Source organism: Antedon bifida, chromosome 6, assembly GCF_963402885.1.
Source record: "Antedon bifida chromosome 6, ecAntBifi1.1, whole genome shotgun sequence".
NCBI classification, from domain to species: domain Eukaryota; kingdom Metazoa; phylum Echinodermata; class Crinoidea; order Comatulida; family Antedonidae; genus Antedon; species Antedon bifida.
In genome coordinates this window covers 19,261,355-19,289,099 of record NC_136231.1, presented here as the reverse complement: position 1 = coordinate 19,289,099, position 27,745 = coordinate 19,261,355, and the positions used below count along the sequence as shown (strand labels likewise).

At 31.8% G+C, this 27,745-nt stretch overlaps 1 protein-coding gene across 5 annotated transcripts in view; it reads left to right on the top strand.

The window, feature by feature from the left end:
* LOC144844455 (single-stranded DNA-binding protein 3-like) overlaps window positions 1–27,745 on the top strand; it is a 44,402-nt gene that overhangs the window by 10,487 nt on the left and 6,170 nt on the right. For 3 of the 5 annotated variants that reach the window (XM_078701387.1, XM_078701385.1, XM_078701384.1), the window contains exons 5-13: window positions 3,620–3,709; window positions 8,001–8,045; window positions 13,685–13,744; window positions 14,271–14,337; window positions 23,023–23,075; window positions 23,985–24,049; window positions 24,320–24,362; window positions 24,792–24,827; window positions 26,336–26,390. In XM_078701387.1, coding sequence (XP_078557513.1) covers window positions 3,620–3,709; window positions 8,001–8,045; window positions 13,685–13,744; window positions 14,271–14,337; window positions 23,023–23,075; window positions 23,985–24,049; window positions 24,320–24,362; window positions 24,792–24,827; window positions 26,336–26,390 — 514 coding nt within the window. The remainder of the gene's footprint in view (window positions 1–3,619; window positions 3,710–8,000; window positions 8,046–13,684; window positions 13,745–14,270; window positions 14,338–23,022; window positions 23,076–23,984; window positions 24,050–24,319; window positions 24,363–24,791; window positions 24,828–26,335; window positions 26,391–27,745) is intronic. The other 2 variants (XM_078701388.1, XM_078701386.1) reach the window with 1 other exon arrangement.

The following is a 27,745-nucleotide window of genomic DNA, read 5'->3' as shown; positions in this document are numbered from 1 at the left end:
GGCATTGCCACAACTTTTGAGCAGTTGATAACCTAAAGGACTTGTTCGGACACATTTTGCTAATTGATGGGTAAACTGGTGAAAGCCAACTACTATTTTTTGTTGCTTCTTTGATGAAACTCAACTACTCCTGTTTTTATTCTTTATGCACGTAAAAGTTCTAGGCAATCTGGAAGTTGGAACTTGTTGCAACGGATGTGTTTAGAAATAAATAAAGTAAAAATCGTGTGTAAGCAATGACTTAATATGCAAAGTCTGCAATTCTTAAAGAAAAAACAAAAAACGAATACCACAAAATCAGTTTATTCCTCACCTGATGACACCCAACTTCTAGAAAAATGGAGAATCATCAGAATAAAAAAAGTCAATTAAATTATAAAAAGATATCTATAAATATGGCCAAATGTGGCAGATTACACGTCAGAAAAGAGCCAGAAAAAGCTTTTCATACTGGATTCTCGCATCTGGTGCTGGTACTGTACTTTGCACTTTTGTGAATATACTAATATAGGTGCAATATGGTATTCCAAAATGGTTAAAACAATTGATTGACAGAAATTCATTTATTCACTGTTATTAGTGGTGTAGTTTTTAGCGGTAACACGAAATAATGATTATTGCCTGTTTTTCGACTGCAACTATGCCCTTCTTATATAACATGTTTTTTAAGTGTATAAATTCAATGTTTTTATATGAATATATGCAAACTGTTTCAGTAACAATTGGTCGAATTTTTGGCCACTCTTGTTTCATGCTTAAAATCGGTTTATTCACAATTTGAGAATTACTATTAGGTGTGCATTTTTGGAGATGATAAACATACTGTTAAAATCTAGTTCGAAAAATTAGCATTAAATCACAAGAAGATTAAATGACTAATTAAAAACATTATATAATTTGTCAAATATCATTAAGAATTGTGTATTCTGCCAATTTGACTTACTCTTATTATTGTGGGTTTCCTGTGTAAATTCAGTGATGCGTAACGCTTCTCATTGTGTGCTTGTTTTCCATCTATTTTCAATCATTGTAGATTGTCCCTAATCATATGACCAACACACAAAGGAATCCTCTCTGTAATACACATTGGAAAATATTGCATAGAAAAATGGCATAGACCCTTAAATATTGTATTTTTTAGTTTATATATAGATTTTATATATTTTTTCAGGTATAATAATTGATAAACTGTACAGTCGTTTATCTTAGTGAAAATGCTATACATCATCAAAATAATTCATCCTTACCAGATTTTTGTTTTCAATTTAAAATTTGATTATGATATCAAAAGATAAGATTTTTAAAGTTTTATATATGTTTCAACATCAGTTATTTGTAATAACAAATATTTTGGATTCTTTTCTTTTTTCTTTTAAAAAATTGTAATATAAATATGATATTTCATAAAAAAAAAATTGTATCATAATTATTTTTTGGCTAATTAAAAGATCGTAAAATAACTACAGTATGCAATTGTAGCTATTAAATTAAAAATCATACAATTATTATTTGATATAATGACAAGGAATATTTAAAATTGATATCTGAGTTCATTCATATTTTTTAGTCAAACACTCTTTAAACCATGTGCAATTATCATTGGAAGTCTCAAGTGCCTCAAAACTTGCAGCCTATAAGGTTGTTAGTAAATTTTACAAAGATGGTGTATCTTTGTGAGTTATTGACCTAACATTGGACATTATGTAACAGTAATGGTTTTAGGAGTATAGTTTGGGGTTCCCTTTGTGTGTGAGCACTTGCTAAACAAAGGTCAATACTATAATACTAGCTACCAGTCAAAGCAAAGGGCATTGCTTGACTCTTCCATCATCTATCCATCATCCCTCTGTTTTTTTGATGGATTTAAATTTTAGACTGAATATCTTATACTATAATTTCATTATGATCCTAACAGACATATCCCCTTCTCCCATCCCCTAAACAAAGGAAAATCCATCTGTCAAAGAAAATGGCATTTCTTCATGCTTCCAACATCTATCCCTCATCTCTCTTTTGGTTTAATGAACATCTTTTTAAAAGAACTTCTGTTTAACCCTTGCCTCCATGTTCAACCCTTGCCTCCATGTTCAAACTTGCCTGCCCCTCCCCCCCCCCAAACTCATTATGAGGGTGGTGGATATTAAAATAATAATATTTATGTTGATTTTTCATCATAGACTTCTATTGTTTAAAGATAGTCCCATTCCCTACGTTTTTTAGATCTACTTTAAGGTCACAAACTACATTTAATGTAAAAATAAATACTATATGGACGTCCTATTGAGATAACTTTTTCTGTCTTTTCGTTTAAAAATGTGAAAAATAAGTCGCTTCTAATAATTTTAGCGGCCTACTTTCAATCGATCGTGAAGGCCAAAATAAATGGAAGAATCGTAATTTTTCAGCGAAAAGACTGTGTTTCCCCCAATCTGTATTACAGATTCTGGCAAAAAAGAAGAAAGACAATTAATGTGCATACGTTACTGTTGTTTAACAGCTAGGCCTACGAAACTAAGCCTAGCTAGGCTAGGCCTAAAGACCGTAAATGAGAGGAAAATCACCGCGAGCTACTTAGGTAGTGCATTGTTTCTCTCTTTTTATTATAAATTACCATAAAACGTACATCTAAGACAAGGAATGACCTGGTTTAATGTATTTAAAGTAATATATATGCATTATTTTTACAAAATGTCAACAATTGTAGAGAATGGGTCTTTAAAAATAGTCCTTGTACTATATTTTATAGTAAACGGCATCATACTGTTTGATGATGTTTTAATGGAAATTTTAAAATAAAACTAAACAAACTAATGTTAATTATAACATATGTATATTAACAAACCTTTTGTTTGTTTTGATTTGTTGTTACATAATTATATATTTTATATCACATTTTAATTTTTTTGTTTTGCCGTTTTCATCTCGACCAGATGTGTTCTATTAAACACATTAATACTGTAGAAATATTATGCATCGGTGATTTGCCGTAAGAAGCCCTCTATAACTTGTTCAAGGTTCATCGAGAATGAAACTTATGTTTGAGTATAATAGAGCAGATGATAGTATTTCAATCTGTTAATTGGATATAAATACAGAAAACAGATTCATGACATTTAAAAAGAAGCATCATAAGTGTACCCTGGTTATGGGTCGTACAATTATATGACATGATGAAGTTGAATGTATCTAGGAAGAGTATATTATGCATAATGTTTTTAAAAAAAATGTAAGGCTTTACATGTTATGCAAGGCCTAAGCAAAATGCCCATAATGACAAAAATACACAATTATACACATTGCTTTTGCTAGAGTTTCTTTAATAACCAGAAAACAAAGGAAAAACTTCCTCTCTGTTTGAATCAGCCTCTGTTTCATAAACATTTCATTTACTTTTCTGTTTTCATATTGTATTCATATTGTTTAAAATGCAGTCTCTAACAAGCTTTTTTTTGTACTCTCTTTTTAAGTTAATTCCATAACTAATAAATGGCATTCTTGCCTAAACTGCCCTTGTTCCATACTGTTGCCTTTCTTTTTAAAATTAAACAAATACGCTTTAGAAAAATTGAGATTTTTACTGTTTTGAGTTCAATTTGCACCCATATTTTTTATCTTACAGAGTGCATCAGCGCCAAGCCCTGTCATGAGTCAAATGCAACAAAATGATGGAATGCCTGGTGCACCTGGTATGCCACCAGGGTTTTTTCAGGTAAGGGACAACAAGTGTTCAATACCAAGCATGTATTGATGATACTTACCTCGGTAGTAGAAGTCTTACATTTTCACATACAAGGATCATTTATAAAATACAACTTGTTGATACACTCAACTTGTGGGCAACACAGACGTATTGGTGTGTAACTGAGTAGTAATGCAACTTCTATCTGACATTTCTTATTGGCCGGATGAGAATGCAGACATATGTGATGGATCCCTCTCCATGGTGGATCGCTTTTTGAGCGATCCCTCTCCATGGTGGATCGCTTTTTGAGCTGATATATGTATTGAAGTAGACTCACTAGTTGTATACCTCTACAATGAGTTCTGCTGACCCTTCTAAAGATACCTCCTACCCAATGTCCTGGGCTTGTGTGTACACAGGAAGTGGGAATGTTTAGTTCATTCTTTAGGATAGGAATTGTCAGTGGTTGCTAGGGTTGCTGCTGCTTTATTCTACTAACTGCATACTACGTTGCATATCTAGGCCAGATTTATTTTTTGCCAATATCATTCTATGAACCTACTTAACACTCTGATGGAGAGCTGTGACTGGAGACAGTAGCTTAGGCAGTGGGAGGATGTCCCTAGAGGGAAACAGTAGCTCAGGCAGAAGTGAGAGCAGATGCTGGGCAAGGTTTGACCTTCATGCTATTCTAACTTGCACTCTTGACATTTAATGTATGATTCAAACATTGTTACTTCCTCTGCTGTTTAATAATAACAGTAATAGCTCCAACACTCATTGATATTACTACTTGTTGGAAATTTGTAAATTATTTATATCTGTACTGTTTTATCAAGAGTTCATGATTTTAAAGAAGTGCTTTTAGTAGTTTCTGATTGGAAATCTGACTCAAAACAACAATTTTATTTCTCTATCCATTACTATTAAGAAGCACATGTATATAACTACAGTGCTTCTATCCAAGAGGCATTTCCAAAGCTTAAGGGGTCTACCCTGATAATATTTTACAAAAATACAAAGTATTATTGAACATACATAATTTGTCATGACTGCAGAAGAGTGCCATTTTGTATTTCTGTGCAAGTAGAGTCTATTTCTGCCTGGATAAACTGACATTAGCCATTTCCCCACATCGATGGAGATGAAGAAGAATTTAGCATTAGAAACAGGGAAGTTTTGTTGAAGTATATTGTGAATCAACTTTAATTATCCAGAATTCAGTTCAGTGTAGATTCTAGTAGTAGTTCTACTATAATTTATATTAAAGTAGTGATGTAATTTATAATTATAAACAGAATTTTTTTTTCTGTTAAAGAAGTTACACAGTTTTTGCTACCAGTAATCAGTATACAGTTAGTTTGATTTTCACAATATTTTGTTACCTATAAATATACAGACAGTGCAGATCTCAAATTGCTTTGCCTATGGTACCTGGCTTCAGGGTTCAAATCTAATGCTAGGAATTATCCTCATAACAATCTGTAAATCTTTTGGCAATGTTCTTTCAATATTTCACAATTAAAACAACAAAAATTACATTAGAACTTGTTAATTAAGTTTAGACTGTTAGTCATCCTGATCCAGAAGTCAACAATTATAGGAAGTGCATTGTAGCCCACAAGTCAACATCGTAACATTCTTGCTTGTCCTTGATAGATCCAACTAATATAATTAAAAATAATCATCTGACTCACAACTTTGTATTATTTGGGTACTTCTGTATTGCACTCATGAATCTAAATCTTGTGTCCCAAACTTTTATAGTTATTTATTATCATTTAAGTTTTCAACCTGATCAAGAATAAAAACATAATTGCCTTATGTACATTATTGTTAGCGTGCTAGTAAAACAGCTATATCGGAATCATGCTAATATCTCGCAAAAAAAAATTTACCAAAGGTATCCGGTTCTCTGGTCAGCAGCATTATTTCTGGGTATTTGCAAATTCTGTAAATCAGAAAAGATGTACTACTGTAGTATGACAAGCATGGACAAGAATGCATAAACCTTAGTTTCCGAAAATGCTAAATTGTGGTATCATTTCTTATACTGTAGTAGGCCCTACCAAAGTGATTGACTTTCAAGCCAAAAAAGAATGATTGGATTATGTTTACAACCCAACCTTAATTTACAGTAAATCTGTAGATAAATTTGATTCTACAGTACAGTAGGTATATTGCAACAGCAAGTTTTGCATGAAAAAGTGCATTGTAGTAGTATTAAAAGTAATAAAATAAAAAAGTAAAGGGATGACAATAATAAAAATGATAGTGGATATCGATTGCCTGTCATTCATTTCCAGGAAGCTACTCTTTAGCATATGTAGGTCAGACCATTTCATTGATGACAAGTTGGTGATTGTCACTCTAGTTTGGTCATTCATTTTTGTTTGTGTTTTGTCCAGTATAAATGCGAATGGAGCAACTCAGGCTTGCCATCTTGTGTTCTGACCAATACACATCCACGTGCTACCTAAATCATCTTAAACATGCAATTCCTTACAAAACATAAATTCCGGAGATGTGCTCAAATACTGTAACTTTAAATTATGAATTTTTAATGACACTTCATCTGAATTTAACAGACCTTTGGAGGCTGGGGTTGACACGCCAAGTTTGAGGATACATACTTTATGATACTTTCCAACAAATCTTAAGCAGAGTACAGTAATCTAAATAAAATTGTCCTCTTCAACCTGCTTTTACAAATAGTTAAAGTACAACTACATAAAATGGACCTTTTCTTCTTTTTGCCAACCACTCTTTAAAAAAGAGAATGAAGTCCGATAGCAATTCAAGTGCATACTTCTCTAAAGATCCTTTTTTTAAAGTATCTGAAAGTATGTATCCTCAAACTTGGTGTTGGAAGTAAATTTCTTGGTAGACCTTTGATTGCCCTTGTTAGAGACACATAGTCATGACCCGACTATTTTAAGGGCAATGTCAATGTAGTTAAGACTGTATTGTGTCAGTATTAATTTCTTGATATAGGTCAAGCTTTTATTGACAACTGACAAGTTCAATAGTAAAATACCAACATTGATTTTGAGAATTTGTCAGTTGAGCAAATGTTGGCCACTGAAAACATTACAAATTACAAGTATAGTGCTGGATGGAGGGGATGTCTTCTATCCATTTAAACGTTTATTATATTGCCTTCAGTACTGTATAGCCCAGTTGTAATCCGGTGGGAAGGTAATTCTATCGTGTGTTACAGTTACATGAGATGTATCGGAGGAACATCAAAGTTATGTTGGAGTTAACGACTCAGAGTTGTAAGAGAGTTAACTCATCACCCAATCATTGATCACCTTACAGTAATTCTGTTCTATGTACTTAACTGTCTTACATAAATACTTCTATAAATAGAGACGTTTTGTGGCTTGTAAGTCATACAACACAATGTGTACGGTATTAAAACATACAAAAATTGTTCATCCTATTTCTTTAAAAAATAATATCTGGTAAACAAAAGTCTCTGCAACACCAAAATAGAATTTTGTAACAGAAATGTTCATTGTTTAAATATTGACTTTGATATAGACTTTTAGGTAATAAGTTACTACCATTGACTTTAAACTTGACTGGTTTGTATGTACAACCAACAGGAAATCACTTAATCTATTGATTGGCATTGAATGCATACAGTATGTCAGTTAATACACTTCATGTAAAGGTGGTTAAGTCAAGTGTCTATACTCATTAATACAGTATGCCATCACAAGTTATCTGCCTAGTGTAGTGACTTGCAAAGTGATCTGCCTTAGAGTGTATAGACTTGTAAAGTTCTCTTCTCTGTAGAAGAACATTTCTGGTTGACTCCATATATTATAATTGTTTAAATGAGAATATTAGAATTTTTCATTTATGCTTCCAACATTCTATTGCCGCTTGCAACATAATAATGGTCCAGTGTGATTTTCGTTTGGTCTAAGTCTCTTTATGGCAATGGCATTTCGGAAATAGTTTTACCTTGAGAAAAGAAATGCAATGAAAAAAGATCTTAAACCTCAACTTATTTCAGTTTCTTATTTTATTCATACGATTTGCAGATTATCACAACATTTTGAAAAGGGCAGAGTCTCCATTGACAATTGTACTGTACATTAGTTACTGTAATTGCTATAGCTATAGCAAAGCAAAGAGGGTTTGGGTGTTGTTCTTTATTTTTGTTAACATTTACCCCAGTCTCTGTTTTGTTTTGCAAATTTAGAATCAATGTTTTAATAAAAAGTTGATAACTGTCCTTGTACGTTTTGCCTTAGCACTATCATCAGGCAATAGAGAATGACATAAATTTCAATTTTTTTTCTAGATGCCACCACAAGGTCATAACCCAAACATGATGGACACAGGTCAGGTAAGAATATTTTATCGTACTTCGCTACATACTGCATGGTGTCTGGATTTGTATTGTTCTAAAGTTTACCAGTTTGCATCTGTTGGTATACCTCTTGTATTTGTTTTAGAGAACATATCCTACTGTATTTCTAGCTATAAAATATGGCTCCCGCAGACTAGTTCCATTGTATCTACACAAGTTACATATCAGACCTACTGGATCTCACAGTGAGGTTACATTATCATTGCCATAAACAGCAACCACTTTCATTACAAACGATTTGGTTGGTGTGATGTGTCTTACAAGCGTTTCTTCACTAATCTTGTACTTGTATTACAACGAAAGGTTAGTGTTGTATAAAATAGGAGGTAGCTTCCAGATCTATGGAGTAGGTTGTAAAACCATAATGCTGTAGGTATGAACAGATCCTCAGTTTTTCAAGGCACTGAATTAAATCTCAGGAGTCTGTAGGTTCTGACGCTCTGAAAAATAAGTTGCATAAAAAACAAATTTGAAACCATGTGTAATGTATATTTATATAGTTTAAAATAATTATATAGATTACATATTTACATGACAATTGAAAAGAGAGCGTTTCAGGATTTTCAAATTTGGTGAAAATTTGAGAATTTGTGTATAGTTCTTCACAACAATACAGTAAAACTTCTAATAAAGAGATACCAATGTATATGACCCATGTTGCTTTCCTGAGAAAGTGTCCCAAATAAGAATTTCTACTCTATACCAAAACTAATATAAATCACCAAATTGTTCTAACAATGGTGGGGTTGAAGTAAAGGTGAACAGAGGTGAGGTGAACAGTACATTAAAAGGGCTAAAATTCTCAAGGTTAAAGTTTGAACATTCCTACAAAATGTCGTAATTGTGTATCAAACACATGAAATGGTTCACGGTTGCACACATCCAAGCTTATCGATAGAACAATGGAAGAACAATTTGTGCCATGAGGGTGCATGACTGTATTGTGAAGTTTTTGTGCACAGTATGAGTTGTGTAAGGATATACCAGCAAGTGTGGAGGGGGTGGGGGGAGGCGGGGTTAAAGGTAGGTAGACATAATAAAAATAGCACTTTCAGGCATTCAGGGGTTTATTAAATGGGCGAAGTATTGGAATTAGGCTGGGATGGTTAAATAAAATAAGCTTTATAGTACAGTATTTTAGTAATTTTGGTTACAGTAAGCAGCAATGTTGAATGTGCATTGAGTATGAAGATTTTCGTTATGCTTTCTGAATTTGAATTACCGGTTATTAATGTTAACCAAACACCAAATTTATTAGCATAGTTGAACATAAACTTTAATATGTTCCAATTATACTGCTACTGAAATGTACCACTTTGAACAAATTGAGTTAAGGAAACTACAATAAACACCACCAAACATAAAGAATGTTATATTGTTTTAACGATTAATAAAGATTGTACAGTGTTACCTACTATACTAATACAATATGAAATTATTAACAATTTGTTAATTATTTCATTATGTGTATTACATTAGTTATACATCAGTCTATTGAAATTTGAAAATTTTATGAAGAAAATGTAAGGATATAGCAGCTGATGACTATGAACATTTTTTTCTAGTCCATTAATTTGACTAAATTGCAATTAATTTAAAAACAGTAGTTTTCATCTGCCAAAATTAGTAACGTGTACTGTGTTTTGGTTTAAAAGCCATTTAAGACATTTTGGTGACAGATAAAGGGGTTTGTGTTTGTGTTACTATTATTTACACATCTGAGTACAGCAGCAACAGTGGCCCAACCCTTGACTAGCCCCAGATAGTGGAAGAAGGGGCTATCGTTCGACAGATCCTCAAGGAAGTTGGGGAAATCAGTAGCTCATTCACAGAGTGTGTTACAATTAAAACCATTTCCCTTCTTTCATATTGAGATCTGGTACTTAAAATCCCAGAAGGCAAATTAATAAGTATTGCACTGATTCATACAGTTTCAACAGATTACAATTTGATAAGATCAAGTGCTGGAAAAATTGCAACATCACATATATACTTGAACATAACTTAATATGATAAACGTAGAAGATGTCCTTTTTATCTAGTGTTTGAATGCCAACTTCACCATATTTAATACATTTTTAAACAAAAACTTTTATAAAATTTCATTTTCTGGAACCAAAAATAGGGAAAGTTTTAATAAGGGTGTGAACAATATTAGCACAGCACACGCCTACTAACTCGTAGTTACAATAGACTATAACATTTTGGTGGAAGGAGGTTACCCCTGGTTGAGCGACGAGGGGACATGTGCCTACATTAGTACTTTGAAGGTAATTCAAAGGTAAAGAACCCTTCAATAATTGCAACACATTTTCACAAGAAAACTGTTCAAATAAAATTACCTTAAATTGTACTGGTGATCTTGTTAATTTGTATTTTTAGATTCAGGGTTCATAATCTGCTGTTCATCTCATTCTTCATAATATGCGAGTTCAAATGTTGCTGAGCTACTTACTATATCTGTACAGTTAAAAATGAAAAATAATCAATAATTCTTTAGACAGATTGGATTTTGATTTATTACGTTATGATTTTACACATACAGTACAATTGCAGAGAGGAAGGTAACATTTGAATATAAGGAGTTATTCTAAACTTTGCAGTTTTAATTTTTAGAAGTCTCCAGAATATTAAGATATCTCTCAATCCCAGGGAATTTTAATCATCTCATCTCCCAAATTAATGATAAAAAAGAGTGTATTTAACATTGTGTCAGTGTTTCTATACATTACTGTACTGTATCGACACTAGTGCTGTACAATTTTATCATTGGTGGCGCTAGACTTGTGATAGGTAACATTGATTGTGGTAGATGTTACCTTTTTAAACATTTTTTATACTGTAGGTTGTTCAAATCTTTATAGAACCTTGATTCACCATCAAAACATTTATATTTGTGAGAAATTGTCAATGGCAATGTATAACTTGTATTTTGCCCTCCTTTTATTTGTGGACAGTCAAGTTATAGGAATACACTAGATTTTTCAACCTTCCCTCTCCCTCTATATTATTGTTGTGGACTCAAACTAGGAATCATCATCAAATTGAACAATACTGTAGTTCATTGCTATTATGATGTTTTGAACTACATGAATCAGACTAGAATCTGGCAATGGCTTTGGGATCTGCTACTGTTCACTGTTAAATATCCATGCCGGAAATTATTCACTTCTCCGCATGCTGAATGCAGTGACAAGCATGATATTCCCTCTTTCCCTATGGAAAACAGTCACTGATGAAACAAAATCCAATTTAAACCATTAATGCAATGGAATTTTTAGTTGTCGTGCTAAGCATTTGTGCTATTTGTTCAAAACTATGTACCATACAAATAAAATAATATAGGACTTGCTATTCTATATCATGCTTGTTGAAAGTCTTAGAACTTTAGAACCACCCTACTAAAATAATTGATATTAAGAAAATCTTTATAATATTTTTTCTATTGCACTGAGGAAGGGTTAGTGCTACCCAAAAGTGCTGCAAAATTTCTTTTTAGATGTTTACTCTTTTTTTGTATCCATTGAGGTCCCACACAAAGCATTGTTATTTTAAAAATAATTTGCCTTTTGAACTTTTTACTAATACAAATCCCATCATACTATACTATAAATGTATTGAATCTTATTTGAACATTAACCTACACAAACTGAGAAATATTGTGTGTACGACTTGAGATAAAAATCTTAGCTTTTCGAGAAATCTCACACATGATATAAAGGTTTGTACTTGACAGATGTTTAGGTTCCCAACATCAAGAGGTTTGTCAATATACACAAAAGGATAGTAAAGGAGCCCTGCAAGATGATAACAATGCAGAATATTTGTGCAAAACCTATTGTTTTACCTTGTTACAATTAAAAACAAAGCATCCATAGTAGTTAACAAGAAGTATACATTACCTTGTAGTTATACCATGTTTAATGAGGGTCATTCCCATAGTATTTACTTTGGTACCTGAAAGAAAAATGAATTAATAATCTTTTAATATTTGCAACTTCTGCTACTTCTAGACTTCAGGAAGGGAAATTTTACCAATGTCCACACATGGACTTTCTTAATACGGATATGAGAATGGAGATAAATAAACTACAGTATGCAAAATGATTTTTCAGACCGCACATTTGTCAAACAGGGTGTTTTCCATTTGTTAGTGATGATGCATCAAGCAACTACATACATGTCTGTTAAAAAACCTTTTGTATTTAGGAATTAGTTTTACAAATGGAGATGTACTGACAAATGCAATGTTGTGCAATTGTGATGGTATATACTGTATCTTAAGTTTTTAGAAATTGTGTCATTCAATAAAACAAATCTAAAATCTTCATAGAAGACCCTTTTTTGCTGTAAAGAATCTGAAATTGCCATTTTCTGAACATGTTGATCTTTAAGAACATTGAGGGCAGCACAATAAATTATGCTATCTTCAATATACCATAACTCAGTACAGACCGTCTATTTAATTGAACTTTTACCAAGTTGTGAGTGAGTGGCTGAGCGGTTAAGACAGTGGAACCGTAATTACGTAGTCATAAGGCTCACTCGCTCCATGGTTCTGGTGGTAGAAGCGAGTCTTCTCGGATAAAGACTATAAACCATAGGTCCAGTGTACACATCTGGCTCATGTGCACTTAAAAATCTAGTACATCTTTCGAGTCACTGATCATAACTGGTCCCTCTGGGTCAATTCAATTCAACCATGTGCGTGTATACTCAAATGAGGTTCTGCACAGTGTATGAAGATAATGATGAAGATGGTATCCAAATCGATTTCTGATAATGTGCCATCATATGTTATTATTTTAATTGGTTTAATAATTCATGAATTTATCCAAAGTATAGATGACATAGTGTAAGACAATGCGACTTTTGAAAATCTCATACCCAAATTATTGTACCACCTAATACAGTAGTAATCTTTCCCCTCCACATCTTCCCGTTCATGAAGAACAATGTCAAAGCATCTTTCCTGAGGCAGGTTTGTATGGTAAAATACTTGAGCCATTTTCTATGAAAGTACAAAGTTAGTTTTAAATGTGTCCCATTATTAGACCCTGTAATAATAGACGAGGCCTTAATATTTTGACCATTGTTAGTTAACCTACTGTAGGATTGCATTGCAGATAGAACATCAACTCCTGATTTTGTTTTAAACCTGTTTCGCTATTTTTTTCTATGTATAGTATCTTGTACAAAATATATAATAACTAAAGGGTCATATCTGACATTAAATAACTCTGATCTTAATTCTACTCATTCTGGTTTGACAGTCCAATAAATAAATTTTTAAAAATGTAAAAAATGTGCTGTAATATGCAAACAAACAAAAAAAAACTATATAATATATGCATATGGGTTGTTAAATGATTCATTTGCATGTTATCATGTCGGTATAGCTTTAACAACCTTATAATTAACAATTACTTGATTATTATACTTTTTCTGTAGGTCTGGTTAATTATATTATATATTATTAATTACATACTGCTAGACAATTCTTGCCACATATATTTGTCTACTTTCTAATAATATACAATGAACTTACATTATAATTGTTCTTGTGTGCACTTCGTAACTTTTTTTTAATTATCATCATCTTCTCTGCATTTCAGCCATTTATATCACCACGATATCCTGGTCCACGAGGTCCTGTTAGAATGCCTGCCAGTCAAGTAAGAATATACATATTTTTTTATTTATAAAAAAATTGCACAAGAATTGATAAAATAGCAAATCTCTTTTTAGACTCTAAAAGAAACTCCCATCCTTTAAAATGAATATATCTTAGCTCCTGTAAACTTCTTATTAAAGCTACCACTTTACACACATAAATCAGGGCCATTGCCACCAGTAAGGTTGGTAAGGTTTCAACCACTTCTCCACAGAGGCCTTTGACAACCAAGTGGCCCTTCCTTTTTCTTATGAAAACCGCTCCACTTTATTTCTTGTGGCTACATCACTGGAAATTGGGGTGAATACCCAATAATCTAAATATATTATGCTCAATCCTTCTGCATTAAGGTTTGTGGACTGGTAACATTCGGTATTATTCTGATATGCATTGATTTAGTTATACTGCCCTCTAATTGTTGTTACTGACAAAGTACAATTTGTCTTTACTGCCATCTATTTTAATCAATCATTTTGATGATGCAAACTTTTCTAATAGATTGATGTTTTTTTTTACTTTGACTTTAGCCTCAAGGAGTTGGAAATTCACCGTCAATTATGCCGAATTCAATGGATTCTGTAAGGCATCAGCAAGGTAATATCATCAGTATAATTTTTTTTCTAAAGCTTGTATTTCAATAATAATTTGGACATATTTGAGCAGTTTGCAAAACAAAAATAATATTTCCTCATCACCAACATTCCTAAATAGCAGAATAAGAGAAAAAAAAATCCAAATGCATATTTCAAGAACGTTTAACCATGCTTTTTGAAAAACTAAACTGAGGTGGAGGTGTACATTATATTAATGAAAGATGAAGGTGAAAACAATAAAATGAGTAAGTAAGTATACTTGACTGGTCACTCGTAAACACCTCGCAGTGATCTACTCCCACTTCTCACATATAAATCGCGAGGAGGTTTTGGAGCTAAGTAAATCTGCTGATTATCTACTCTAAGCTACAAATAATGCCTATGCTACTGTTTCTCTGCAAAGGAAATTTGATGTTCTGAACACTATTCTCTGTAGGCCTAGATGAATTCAATTAAATCTTTATTATACCCAATCCCCTTCCCTTTCTCCCCTCCCCCTTTTCCCTAAAAAAAGATTTATTTCTATAGCTGCTTTTTCACTTTTCATTTTAAAATATTGCCTTACCTTATTTCCACAAACTTGTCAGTCACAGAAACAAGATATACTCCTAACCACGGATGTGCATTTAATTAATTTTTAACAGAATTTTGCATGTATAGTTAATGACTGAATTAAAATTAAATAATTTACAATAATATTTTATGCATACTGTAGAATGTAAAATATTATTGGAGCTGAAATGTTTATGAGAAAAGGGATATTTTGTAATTATTATAGCTAACGTTAATTAAACTAATCTAAATCTTGAAATACAGCTGACGCCAGACTGAAATTACTTTACATACATACTGTATACAGATACTGCTGCCAAGTGATAAGCCTGTTCCTGATCAGTTTCTATGTGAATATCTAGCTTCTTTTTCTGTGTGCTTACCAATACCTACAACACATTGGCCCTGTTTCTGCTGCAACATTAAATAACCATTTATTTGTTCACAATACAATTTATTGACCACAATTTCAGCTACCTGTATGTTGGTGTTCCCACATAAAATAAGTGGGTGATTGTCGACGTAAAAACTTTACCCAAAATCCAATATGCTCAAACGAGTTGATCTGGAGGTCAACAGGGTCAATGATATAACGATTATTTTGAGTTGTAGATAAAATTCGCACAGAATAACCCATGTTTGTTTAACCGTTATTTTTAAATTTGTGTTGTTTTTACTGACAAAGAAATAGGGGTAATTATTGTTCAAACTATTATTAATTGGTTATTTGCTTGCAACAGAACAGTTTGATATATTGCACATCTGCAAGTGAGTCTATTGTAATTCCAGCATACAACTGAAGTAGTACAGAATATGTATTATAGCATTCAAACTTATTAGGTAATGTGCCCTTTAAAACAAGGTGATTTTTGATTAATGATTCTCCATAAATTGAATTTAAATCTTACCAAAATATACAAATTTAGTCTGACAGTTATTGTGTCACTAAAACTGCATAATTGAATGTCAGAATAAGTGATACTTAAGGGAAATAATTACCAAGACACTATGTATTGCATTTGAATATTGTCAATGAGTTTTCTGTTGCGCTAAAATAATAACTGTACATATAGTGTTATACACTAAAGCACCATTCATTATTTTGGTCTGAACATCAACATAGTTGGCCTGGATATCCTTACATGAACACAGAAGTTTGTATTTTGCTGTTTTCCTTTAAACATTTGTTTATTGAATTTGTTCAATCAACACCATGTGTTGTAATTAAAAAGTAGAAAAGATGGTAAAATTTATGTATTTGACTTTACAAATATACTTGAATGAAAGATTTTCGTCAAACACTTATACTTTGATGGATTGATACACATTTAATCAGCTTTCATTTTTTAAAACCTTGTAGTATTGGACGCATTTTTTACCTTTAGTTAAAGGGGCCTAGTAGTAAAGCCTAAATGGTAAATGTATTACTATCAGGATGTTTTTTGTAAAGCCAAAACAATTTGTAGAAATTGCACCTTTAGTGGGAGGTCACTTGAAATATTGGGGAACTCCCACTGTTAATCAAGAGACTCAGGAGGTCTAATCATAGATCATGTAATATTATATAGCCTCATAATTTATCACCTTAAAAACTAAAATGTCAATATGTATATGTAGAGTTTTATGTCAATAAAATCTAATCTATCTATGAATTTATTATACAAACCTCTCAATGATATATCCCATCTAGCTAATGTCTTCCTGAATTGTAACATTAATTTATACATTGATGTAGTACTGTTAGGCATATAGTCTGCCCACTGACACCATTCAATAGATCCAATTAATTTTGCATCATGTAATTGATCTGACGCACCTGCGCCTTGTCCTTAGACCCTAGTAACAAATCAATCATTATGAAGCAATTTCAAATAGAATCCATTAATATTTTTGGATGAGTGTTGCCTCTGGAAATAACATTTATTAATGCAGAAAAACAGATATGGAGACAGCAGACCTATGCTTTAATGCTTTTTGTAAAAAAAATATATTCTTCTGAAAAGAAAATTGATAATAAGACCCTAAACTGACTGTAAATATTGAATACAGTGCCTCACAGTACTACAGTAATATAGAAGTGCTTGTACTTGTCTATGACTGAGGTTAATATACAGAAGGCAGTTGTAGCAGAGGACAAAAACAATAGACTCACTATACAGTAGACCATACATCGCTAATATTTACATTTAGTTGATTGTAATACATTGAAATCTGAATAATATGGCAATGATCAAACCTAGTGATACTGTACCTGTAGGTGTAATATTTAGAATAAAATCAAACATTGAAGGCCTAATGGATCAGTCTCTGTAATATTTCATTTTGGTTCTTAGTATTAAAAATCTGAAAGAACAGTGAATTATTACTTACAGAGGATACTGTTTTACTACAGCGTGTAGTTACATCATAATATCACCACGTTGGATCCATTGATTGTACTGTATACTGCATTTCCAACTCTACTTGCTCTGGAGTAGTGTTTCATTTAAGCAAAGTGTTTCTTCAATCTTGACAAGGCCACTGCATCAAATCCACAGCGTTTCTTTAGTTGACATGATAGACTGCTGTCGGAGTTCAGTAAATTAAAAAATAAAAGCTTCGCAGTCTCTGGAGTAAAAGTAAGATATAAACAAAGATGAGAAACATTCCTTTTTGTTTTGATTTTTTAGCATGAACCTTTCATTCGTTCTTCGTTTGTTGAACCCAATTTCTGTTACTTGATAATTTATTGATTTTTTTTAGTTGTATATTGAGTTTTTTTGGAGATTGTTGGTATGTAGGTGGAAGTTCGAACCACGAAAAAAATATGACGATTCATATGTCCAGTACAACAACTTTTTAGCCAGCATGGTTAGTTTTAACAAGACCATGGTAAGTTCTACTGGACAGGCAGTAGTCGGTAAAAGTTGGACTTTGTTAATTCAATCCTTAGGGAATTTCTTTTCTTTGGCCACTTTAGCCAGCGACTTGATTAATTTAACGAAATTAAGTCCAGTGTGAGCAAGACATTATAGTAACATCAACTATTGCTTTATTTAAGTATACAAAGTAATCAGATGGTCTCGTAATGGACTATAAATATATCAGTTTGTAGAAAAACTGTATCTAATTTGGGAAGACCTGTCACAATTTGCGTAATGCTACTAGCAGTACTTTTGTCTCAGTTATTTAGCATATTGTAGACTTACTGTATTAATCTTGATAATTTCCACATTTCAAAAGGAATTTCCAGTACTTTAGTTTCATAGCCGATTATAACATTTCTGTGTGTGTCTCTCTCTCTCTTCCCCCCCCCCCCCTTCTTTCTCAAATTTCAAATTGCCGCTACAGGAATCTGAAATGTAATTTACTAAATAACCCATGAATAATTTCAAAACCATGGGTCTAATGCGTATGGCTGAGTTAGCGTAATAACATACTTTGTGCTAATGATGTTTGGTAGAATGGTTTTTTGTTTCACGGTTTTGTTAATGAATGTAGTCGGTGAACAGGATATAAATAAAGGTATTTTAGAATAGAATAATGAGACAAGAAAATTTAAATGTTTGAAGTGGATTTATCTTTTGTTTATTCCTGTTCAGAAAGGAACTACGGATATACCAATGTTTTAATTATGGACTCATTAGTTTACAAACTAATTTCTCCATGGTTTAATATACAAATCCTTATCTTGTCATGCTTAATTTAGACGAGACAATTTTAGAGGTGAAATTAACTTGTCAGTCAAATGAGTTTCTTCAAAATTTAATGTGTGAGTGAGCTCTATAGTATACAGTACTGTAGTCGTGTTAATGGTAAAGTAACATTCATTATGTACATGTACCACTTATATAATAGTCAGTTAGTTTAGGCACTTAAGTAATGATGCCAACTACATGTTTACAATGCGTTTCCCAATACATTACATAGTTCTAAGATGTTTGACCCCAACCGACATTGTAAATGTTTTAAGAATGAAATTATTATGTTGTCTAAAAAAAAAGAAAATTGTTTTGTTACTAGCAGTGACTCCTACTATGTTTCATGCTGATGGGTGTACAACAAACAGCTGCATCCATTGTGCTCAAACATTGTATGGTTTAACAATAACAATATATATACGGTATATAAAAAAATATTTAAAAAAATGCATACGGTAGTAGTCGGTTATAAAGAGCCTACAGTATTATCAATACAGAACACCTGGGGGATCTGGTGTTAAAACATACAGTCTTGCCCCTTATTCGTTTCTACCTGAATGTGTTGATTATCCTCCTGAATAGGAGTTCCCCAAAGGAGACTTTTTACTTTAGTGATAGGTAGAGTTGTAATACAATGACAAGAAAAAGAAATTTGTGCTGAATGGTGTCCATTTCTACAGAAAACTAAAGGTTGTGGTGTATAGGATTTTATTCAACATTGAAATTGGCTTCAGTTTATTTCACTGTCATGAAATGACATTATATCCAAAGTGTAAAATGAAATTATATCCAAAGTTTGTCTCAATATATTAAAGTCTACCCACTAATCAATTCTGAGCTGAAAGTTTAATATAGAATCTAATTTTTTATTGAGATAATAAATTCTGTAAAATTATATTTCACTGTAAATGCATTTTTCCAATTTTATGTTGTCATCCCTATAGCTTGCTGTCTTCTATCATAAATTGTTTTTAATTTTGAGATAGGCAGACATAATGCCAATTGTGGAAATGACTGACGGATATTCCACAACTTGATAAAATAGGAGAAACCCTACCATATAATTTGGCCCTATCGTGGTAGCAAAGCGAGCCTACCCTCCTATAGAAATTATGAAATGATTCTGAATATGATGATGCGCCCATTTGAATTTTTTGTTTTTTACTTACAGTATAATCAAGAACACACTTCTGATTATGTTTCAAATAGATTCCATTCCAGTATTACTATGACTGGCAAACATGTTATCAACTAACACTTTAATTAGTTTTCTCTCCTGTGAAATTGTCTTGGGTTATCATCAGTTTAATTCATATCCCTATAAAATTGGTTCATTTCTAGCCTGACAGTATTGATTTTTATTATTAATTTCATGCATTGTGATCCATATGTCATACAAGAAGATGAATTCTGTATTAGAAATATTTGATTGAATGTATTCTTTATCGCTGAATGAGTGAATATTTAACCATGTGATATTGACTAGCTTGCTAAACTACAGTACAGCTGAAAACGTTAATATGAATCTAGTGGATATACTTTTGAATAATAATGCTGATGACCCAATCGCAACACATTTTAAATATTCATTGTGATGATTGATAGTAAAGCACAATCTCACAAATTGCAAACATTAAAAAGACCTATAAAGAATATACAGACTGTTGACTGCTTGTGTGAGAGATGCACTGTTTGTAGGTTATTGTATAATAGATCGTCAAACTTTTTTTTTAAAGCTTGGATCCCACAACACAAATGTGTAAACTGAAAAACTAATTTGACCTATCACTATGCGATGGATCATCCAAACTGTTGCTTGTGATTGGACAACTCACTTGTGTTGTGCCTACGTCTGTGAACCAGGCTTTAATATTGATTGTAAAAACCTTAATTAAACTAACAAAAGTATGTAAGTGTATTTTAACCATCATTTCTTTCCATAGTATAGTGTGAAAGCATTTAGGCCACAAAGTGAACTAAGCATTATAATACTTTGCTAATAATATGTATCCAGATTGATCTATAAAACCTAAAAATGAACATTGCATAATCTATCTAAAGACTAACGTTGTTTGCTAAATTGTTACTATTTTCTTAATGATAAAGTCTGAATACTTACTTGTCTGTGCCATGTCATCCATCTGGCAAATCATTTGATAGTGCTTTAGTTAATGCTTGTCGAACATAAGTGTGTAGATTAATAACACTGTAAGTGAAATCAACAAAGCCTCTGATTGGTTGAGAAGTCTATCCAATGAGCTTTCTTAGTTTGAATGAAAGTGAAAGAATGATAAGAATATAGTTTAATAAAAATACTCAAGAAAGCATTGTGAATGCTTTAATTATTTTTTAATTAAATAAAACATCTTGACACCATACCAAACTGTAAACATGTTTCAGAATAATTCAGAAAAATATATTACCTGTATTGTACTGTATCTTCACATAGGTCATTATCTGTCCAGTATCGTAATGTAGGCAAATTATATAATACAGTGTAACATATTAACACATGTGGTACCTGTATTAGGTTAAGTTTTTGGTTAGGCTTATATGATACCTTACCTAACCTCTTCGGGACTGGGGGTTTATGATACAAGCGTCCTATAAAGAAGATTTATTAAACCATAAACTGGTTTGAATACAGTTTTACGTGTACTAGGGTATCTTCTTGTGTGACATTTTACTAAGTCAGTGTACTTGATTGAACTTCTTGGACATTCAATGTAGTAGTAGCATTTGATTAAAGTTGGTTTAGATTGATTGAAGGATTATGATATTACTATATTAAGGTAACAATTTCACTATCTCGGAAGAAATAAGATTGCTACAATACTGTCAGTGTAATAACCACCCACAACCTTTAATACTTTAAAAATTTAATCCGGTGTAATTTACAAGAAATGAAATTCTATACTTTAAAAACTATGTAATTTTATGATATAATGTTTGCAGTGGCACACTAATATAAACTGAGAAAATATGAATTATCCAAATAATAGGGAGCTTTTAATTTGCGACGACCAGGGATCAACGACCAATCTTGTCTGGACCTACAGTACTGTCTTGAGATGAGAGAGGACACATCTCCTAATATTCCCACAATGTATTAACACGACTTAGTTTGGATGTCAGTCGTCACAAATCAAAAGCTCGATCTATTATTAAATTAAGAATGAAAATTAGGAGAAAATAAGCTTCTTGTTTGTGGTAGTGAAAAGTTAGTAAGAACATTAAGAAACCACAATTTGGAGGTTCTCAAAAAGTACCGTACTTTACCAAATCGGATATTATGAACTGGTCCAAAACATACTTCTGTAAAATGTATATTGCTACCTTTAATATCTTTGTGATACAATCAGTAGGAGACAATTTAAAAAGGTAACTATTTGTAACATGTCTTGGATTGTATTTCTTCATTAGAATTCTAATTTGACATGAATTTCCTCACAACTTTTTGTAATAAGTAATTTATGTACATCCCTACATAATAATATCTTAGCAAATATCGTCCGTATGTTGAATATTGAGATATAATTAATAAAGGACAATTTTAACTATATTCATTGAAAGGTCTTAGATTGTATTTCTTGATTAAAACTATAATTTGATGACGTGCTCCCTCGCGTACAATGAAGCATCATAAATCCTGTTGTAACACTGTTGTCAAATTGCTTTGAATGAATTTAAATTTCTCTATTCATGTGACTGTTTTATATATATATATATATGGAGTTTATAAACAATATGATCAATGCTATGACCGTTTTATATAGAAAGTTTATAAACATCATGGCCAGTGCTATGACCGTTTATATAGAAAGTTTCTAAACATCATGGCCAGTGCAATGACCATTTATATGGGGAGTTCATAAACAACATGGTCAATGCTATGACCGTTTTATATAGAAAGTTTATAAACATGGTCATTAATTGCTATGACCGTTTTATATAGAAAGTTTAAAAACATCATGGCCAGTGCTATCTTTTATATAGGGAGTTTATAAACAACATGGTCAGTGCTGTAAGTCATTAAAAAGATGCTTTGCAAAATATTTATGAAAATTAATTTTTAATTTTAAGATAAATTGTTCATTTTGTTGTTGTTGGGTGAAGCAAATACATTTATTTTCAAATGTCATTTTTGAAATGTGAAATAACAACTTACATTTAAAACCAGAATTTTATTTATTTAGTTTTTATTACTGGAATCTGTGTCATTTTTCCAATTCATTACATATCTACAAGCACAAAATATAAAAAACTTTCTCCTGCAAAATTATGTTTTGTACAGAAAAATATCAACGATCCACTTCTATGTTCTATTCATACAGTAGTTGGTGATATTGATTAAGATTTTAAACATAGTTTTGATTTTATTTGGTGCACATTTTCAATGACATATTTCTTGTAGTGTTAATAAATATCAATAATAATTACTTTTCTAATTTTAGTAAATATGGGGAGTCAGATGAGAATGCCTCATCCTAGAATGCCCATGCAACCTGTAAGTATATTCATTCATTTATAATTGTTAAATAAGAAAATTGATGTAATTATTGATATACTAAAGTTGTTGGTACTATGCTATCATGAAGACATTAAAGAGTATGGAGGTGTGTGATGTTCTGATGACCAATAAATAAACATGGTGACTTGACAGGAATTATGGATGTCGCAATGTTGGATCCATGTCTAGTGATCTTCTGATCATCAGTAATCCTCTTTTAGATTGCAAATTAAAATGCTTTCTAAAACATTGTCTAAGCTTAGCAAATTTGGCAAGAAAATGTTTCCAAATTTTGCCGGCTTACAAACTTCAGAAAACTAAAGTAGTTTTCAGAAGTTAGGCCATTAACCTTCTCTTAACATCTGTGAACTCAGTGAATCAAATAGCAGTCTTTGTAAATCTGCAGATGGCCTAAATATTAGTCTCCAGTAAGTAGTGTATGTACCACCGTGCACCACAACCTTCTCAAAAACAGCAAACAAAAATCAGATACTAGTGTAGACTTGCCTTACCTTTTGAATAATGGCGTTTGGGTAACATACTGTATCACATTATTGTTTACTAATAGCTGAATTTTGTAATTAAGCATATGGAGTTAGATTACTTAATACTGAACATTCCATTTCATTAGCAGATGTTAAATAAATTGTGGTCCATTAACCTCATAATGAAGATACATAATTTATTCATTGCATATTGGGGATCAGGAGAATATGCATGCTTGAGCGTCGTCCCTTTTTTTTTATTAATAACTAAATAACTAATTACCTTCAGTATCCCTACTCCTACTCAACATTCCTAATCAATAAAAGGAACTAAAAATTAGTAAATAAATTAAGAAATATTATGGATGCTTTAAAGTATTCAGTTGTTTGTGTTATGTTTGTTGACTTTCTTTCTTTTTAGAATTATGGGCCAATGCGGCCTCCTAACAATTCAATGGGACCAGGGCCGGGTATGCCTTTATCAATGTAAGTAATCATTCATGAACTTATAGTGAAAAAAACAGAGAATACACTATATTAACTTCCTCTTTAGAAAAGACAATTTAAAAGCATTAGCGGTTCTATACATAAATATATGCTATTCCACAAACAAGATGTTTTGAGACCAAGTGGTTTAACTTCTCATCTGAAGGATCAAGTTATAAAACCATCTCACTTTAAAACCAAGAAAACTGCTCACACTGGTTACTGAATTTTCCTTTACCTTTCTTTCCTGTTATTCTTTATTCTATACAGGCCTGGCGGTGGAGGTAGGCCCTGGCAACCAAATACACCAACAGTAAGTGAGGTTGAATTGTAACATTTTAGGTTAAACAATAATCAATCATTTTAATTTTTTTTTAAATGAAAAGTATGTACGGCCATGAGAAATATTTTGTATGGTTCTCGTCGGTTCCTCAAAATTTCAGTTTAGGATTTCTGTAAACATACACTTTACATTAACATACAAAGAGTCATTTATATACAGAAAAGAATTACGCCAGATTATCATTTTTCATCAATGTCGGTATTTAAAAAAAAAATAACTTGAAAGATGAACTTTTCAAATTGACGAGAACCATCCATTTTCAATGGCCTAATGCTAATTTTCATGGACTGAACTCCATGACGTTTATCCTAAGATTATTTTGTGATTTTTCGACTTTGGTTTGCATTGGCTACCGATTTTCTTACTCTTGTTTTCATCTTAAACTTTTCGCCCAATCAGATGAATTATTCAAATTCTCCTCCCATCAATTTCTCTGTAAGTAGACCACGTCTGTGTGCATGTTGACCAATTAGAGTATATACACACACAGTACAATTTGCTTTTTCACAATTAGTTTAGTGTTTTGTTAAAAACGATTTTCTTGTTTGTGAAATAATAAGTTTTTTTGTATATCACAAAAAAACAACAAATTTGAAGAGACAAATGTCTTATTTCAGACACATTGTTGAGTTTAATGATGGTTCTTCGGAAAGTAGTACAGCACATTAATTATGCTTGAATTTACGTAGAGTAGAAAGATTAGTTTCAAGAACAATCTGTTTTATTTGTATTTTTGGTTACATATTGTGTTTGATATGGACCTTTACTGTAATAGTTTGTTGATATCATATTGTTGTTTATATCATAATATTATGTCGTATGGTTTTGGTTTTATGACTTGTTTCAATGGTATCATCAGACAGTCTTTAAAGCTAAGTTTATGTCTCAAACACGATCTAATTTCTGATAGAGTCGTGCTAATTGAATCATAATAGATATATACTAGAAGACCTGTCAGTCACACCTAGACAAAAAATGTGCATGTCTCTTCTACGTAAAATCAAATCGGTACTTCACCAACTCATGTTTGCCATTTTCTTGTTGGAGGAACATATACAAAAAGTTGCAATAGTTGATTTTGAAGTCAATATTTTTTGTCCAGGAAGCTCAGATCAGAGTTTTCTAGACTTTAACGTCAAAGTCACAAAGGGCGACATAAGCTTAGCTGTTAACTAATGAATTATTAATTTGTCAATATTTTGGTCTTTGCATGTTGAGTTTGTAAACATTTTTCATAGACCAATCAATTCATTTTTTCCTTTTGTATTTCTTCATCCGCCTTCCTCTCTTGTTTCCTATACATATTTTAAAATTATTCAAAATTATTTTAGCTTAAATTATTTAAAATTATGACAAATTTAATTGTAGTTATTATTAAGTGCTGTATACATTAATTAATTACTCTACAGTGCATGCATCTTCCTATTTTGTGTGTGTGTTTTTTAGTATGCCTATTGAATATTACTGTATTCTGGTCCATAACGTATTCTCAAAGCAAATTCTAACCTTCCATTCTTTCATGAGATTTTCAAATTTCTTTTAATTATTCTTTTAAACAGATCAAGTATGATCATTGAGGAAAAACATTGACAATAGCAAAGCATTAACTAAAAAATAAAGACAATAACAATTTACAATTTCCAGATGTATTTTATAAATTATAGTGTACATATACCATTTCAACAAATATACTGTACACATTATCAATTTTGAAATATGACTAAAAGTGAAACTAAGTATCAGTTGAACAATTTTAAAGCTGAGCATGAGCGATTTAAATCTCATGAAAAATTATGCTTTGATGATGTATCCAAAAGTTATTGATATTTTCTTACTGATATTTTTGCATTGCATTTTTTCTTGAATCACTTGGCTCTTCCTGTTGATGAGTTAATTTCTTGTAAATGGTTGTATCTTACTTGTTAATTGTACTTATTATACAGGGTCCACCGGGAGGAGGAGGCGCCCCTGGAACACCTATCATGCCAAGTCCTCAAGGTATGTATTATTATTAATTACATTAACGTGCAATGCTACTCACAACAACATTTTAACAACATTAATGACACTCATAAGGTCATATGTTCAACTTCAGTGATTTTTGTAAGGTTGAACAGATAGATCCACACTGCTGGAATATACTTTCCAACAAGCTTTGTTGACTTTCAAACTTGAATAATTTATATTCCAGGTTTAATCTTTCTATTGTTATAATGGAACATAATCACTTGCAACATCATTGATATTTTGATGAGCAGAGAAATTGATGAGCCCACACTGGATTTGATCTAGTGTCTGTGAAAACTCTTGATTACACCTAATGTTTTGTACAGAATCAAAAATGATTCTATTTCTCAAACACTACAGTACACCAACATTTTTATTCAGCCACGGTGTGGACCTAGTTTACAATCAGTGTCATCAGAATTTAGTATAAAAATAAAACTTTTAATACTAGATTTTTCAAGAATGCTTTCTTTAAAACAGTGCCAATGTGATCACAATTGATTATGTTTTATAATAAACAATAAAATGATTTAAACCCGTAGTTAAACTGGGAGGTATTCAGTACCAAATTAGGCTATCTCTATCAAAGTTGATACCAATTGTTTTGAGTTTATATTGTGCACACACACATATTGCTTGATCAGGTACTTAATTCATGATATTTGGTGTTTAACCAAAATTTAAAATTACCAATTGTATAATATATATATAACTATGAAACAGTTTGTTGATATAAAGTTTGCGGTAGACCATGTATGTATTTCTGAAAAAAACTGTGAGTTTCTCTACGGTATAGCTAGTTTCCATTTATCATTGTTCATGAGAAACAATCCTATCTTTAATAAATAGTTTCAATCCCTCCCATGTGAACATTGCTATTGTTTTAGCTTTCACACCTAGATCCACCCAATTTCACTGTCCCCAGTTTACTGGACTTTCTGCATTCTCACTCCATGAGGACGATCAAAGTATATTTATCAAAACGTCAAGAAACTCAACAGTTATTCTCAGATTTACATATGTGGTGTACCTCAAACTTTATGTCAACATATTTACTTCGCCATTTAAACCTTCAAACAATATATAAAACAGTTATTGCTTTATTAATATTTTCTTGCTTTTGCGCAACATTTGCTTCTTACCCTACTTACAGATGCTTCAAATAAAGATGTGTTTTTCTGTCCTATTTATCATTTTGTTCATACTGTAGATAAATATAGTCTGTTTTATTTAATCAAACTTAATCAACAGGTTTATATTCAATATCTATCTAGATTTAGTAGGTAAATGAAAAAAAAACCCAATCTTGTGTTGCATTTTCGCTATACATTGAATAGCATTACATT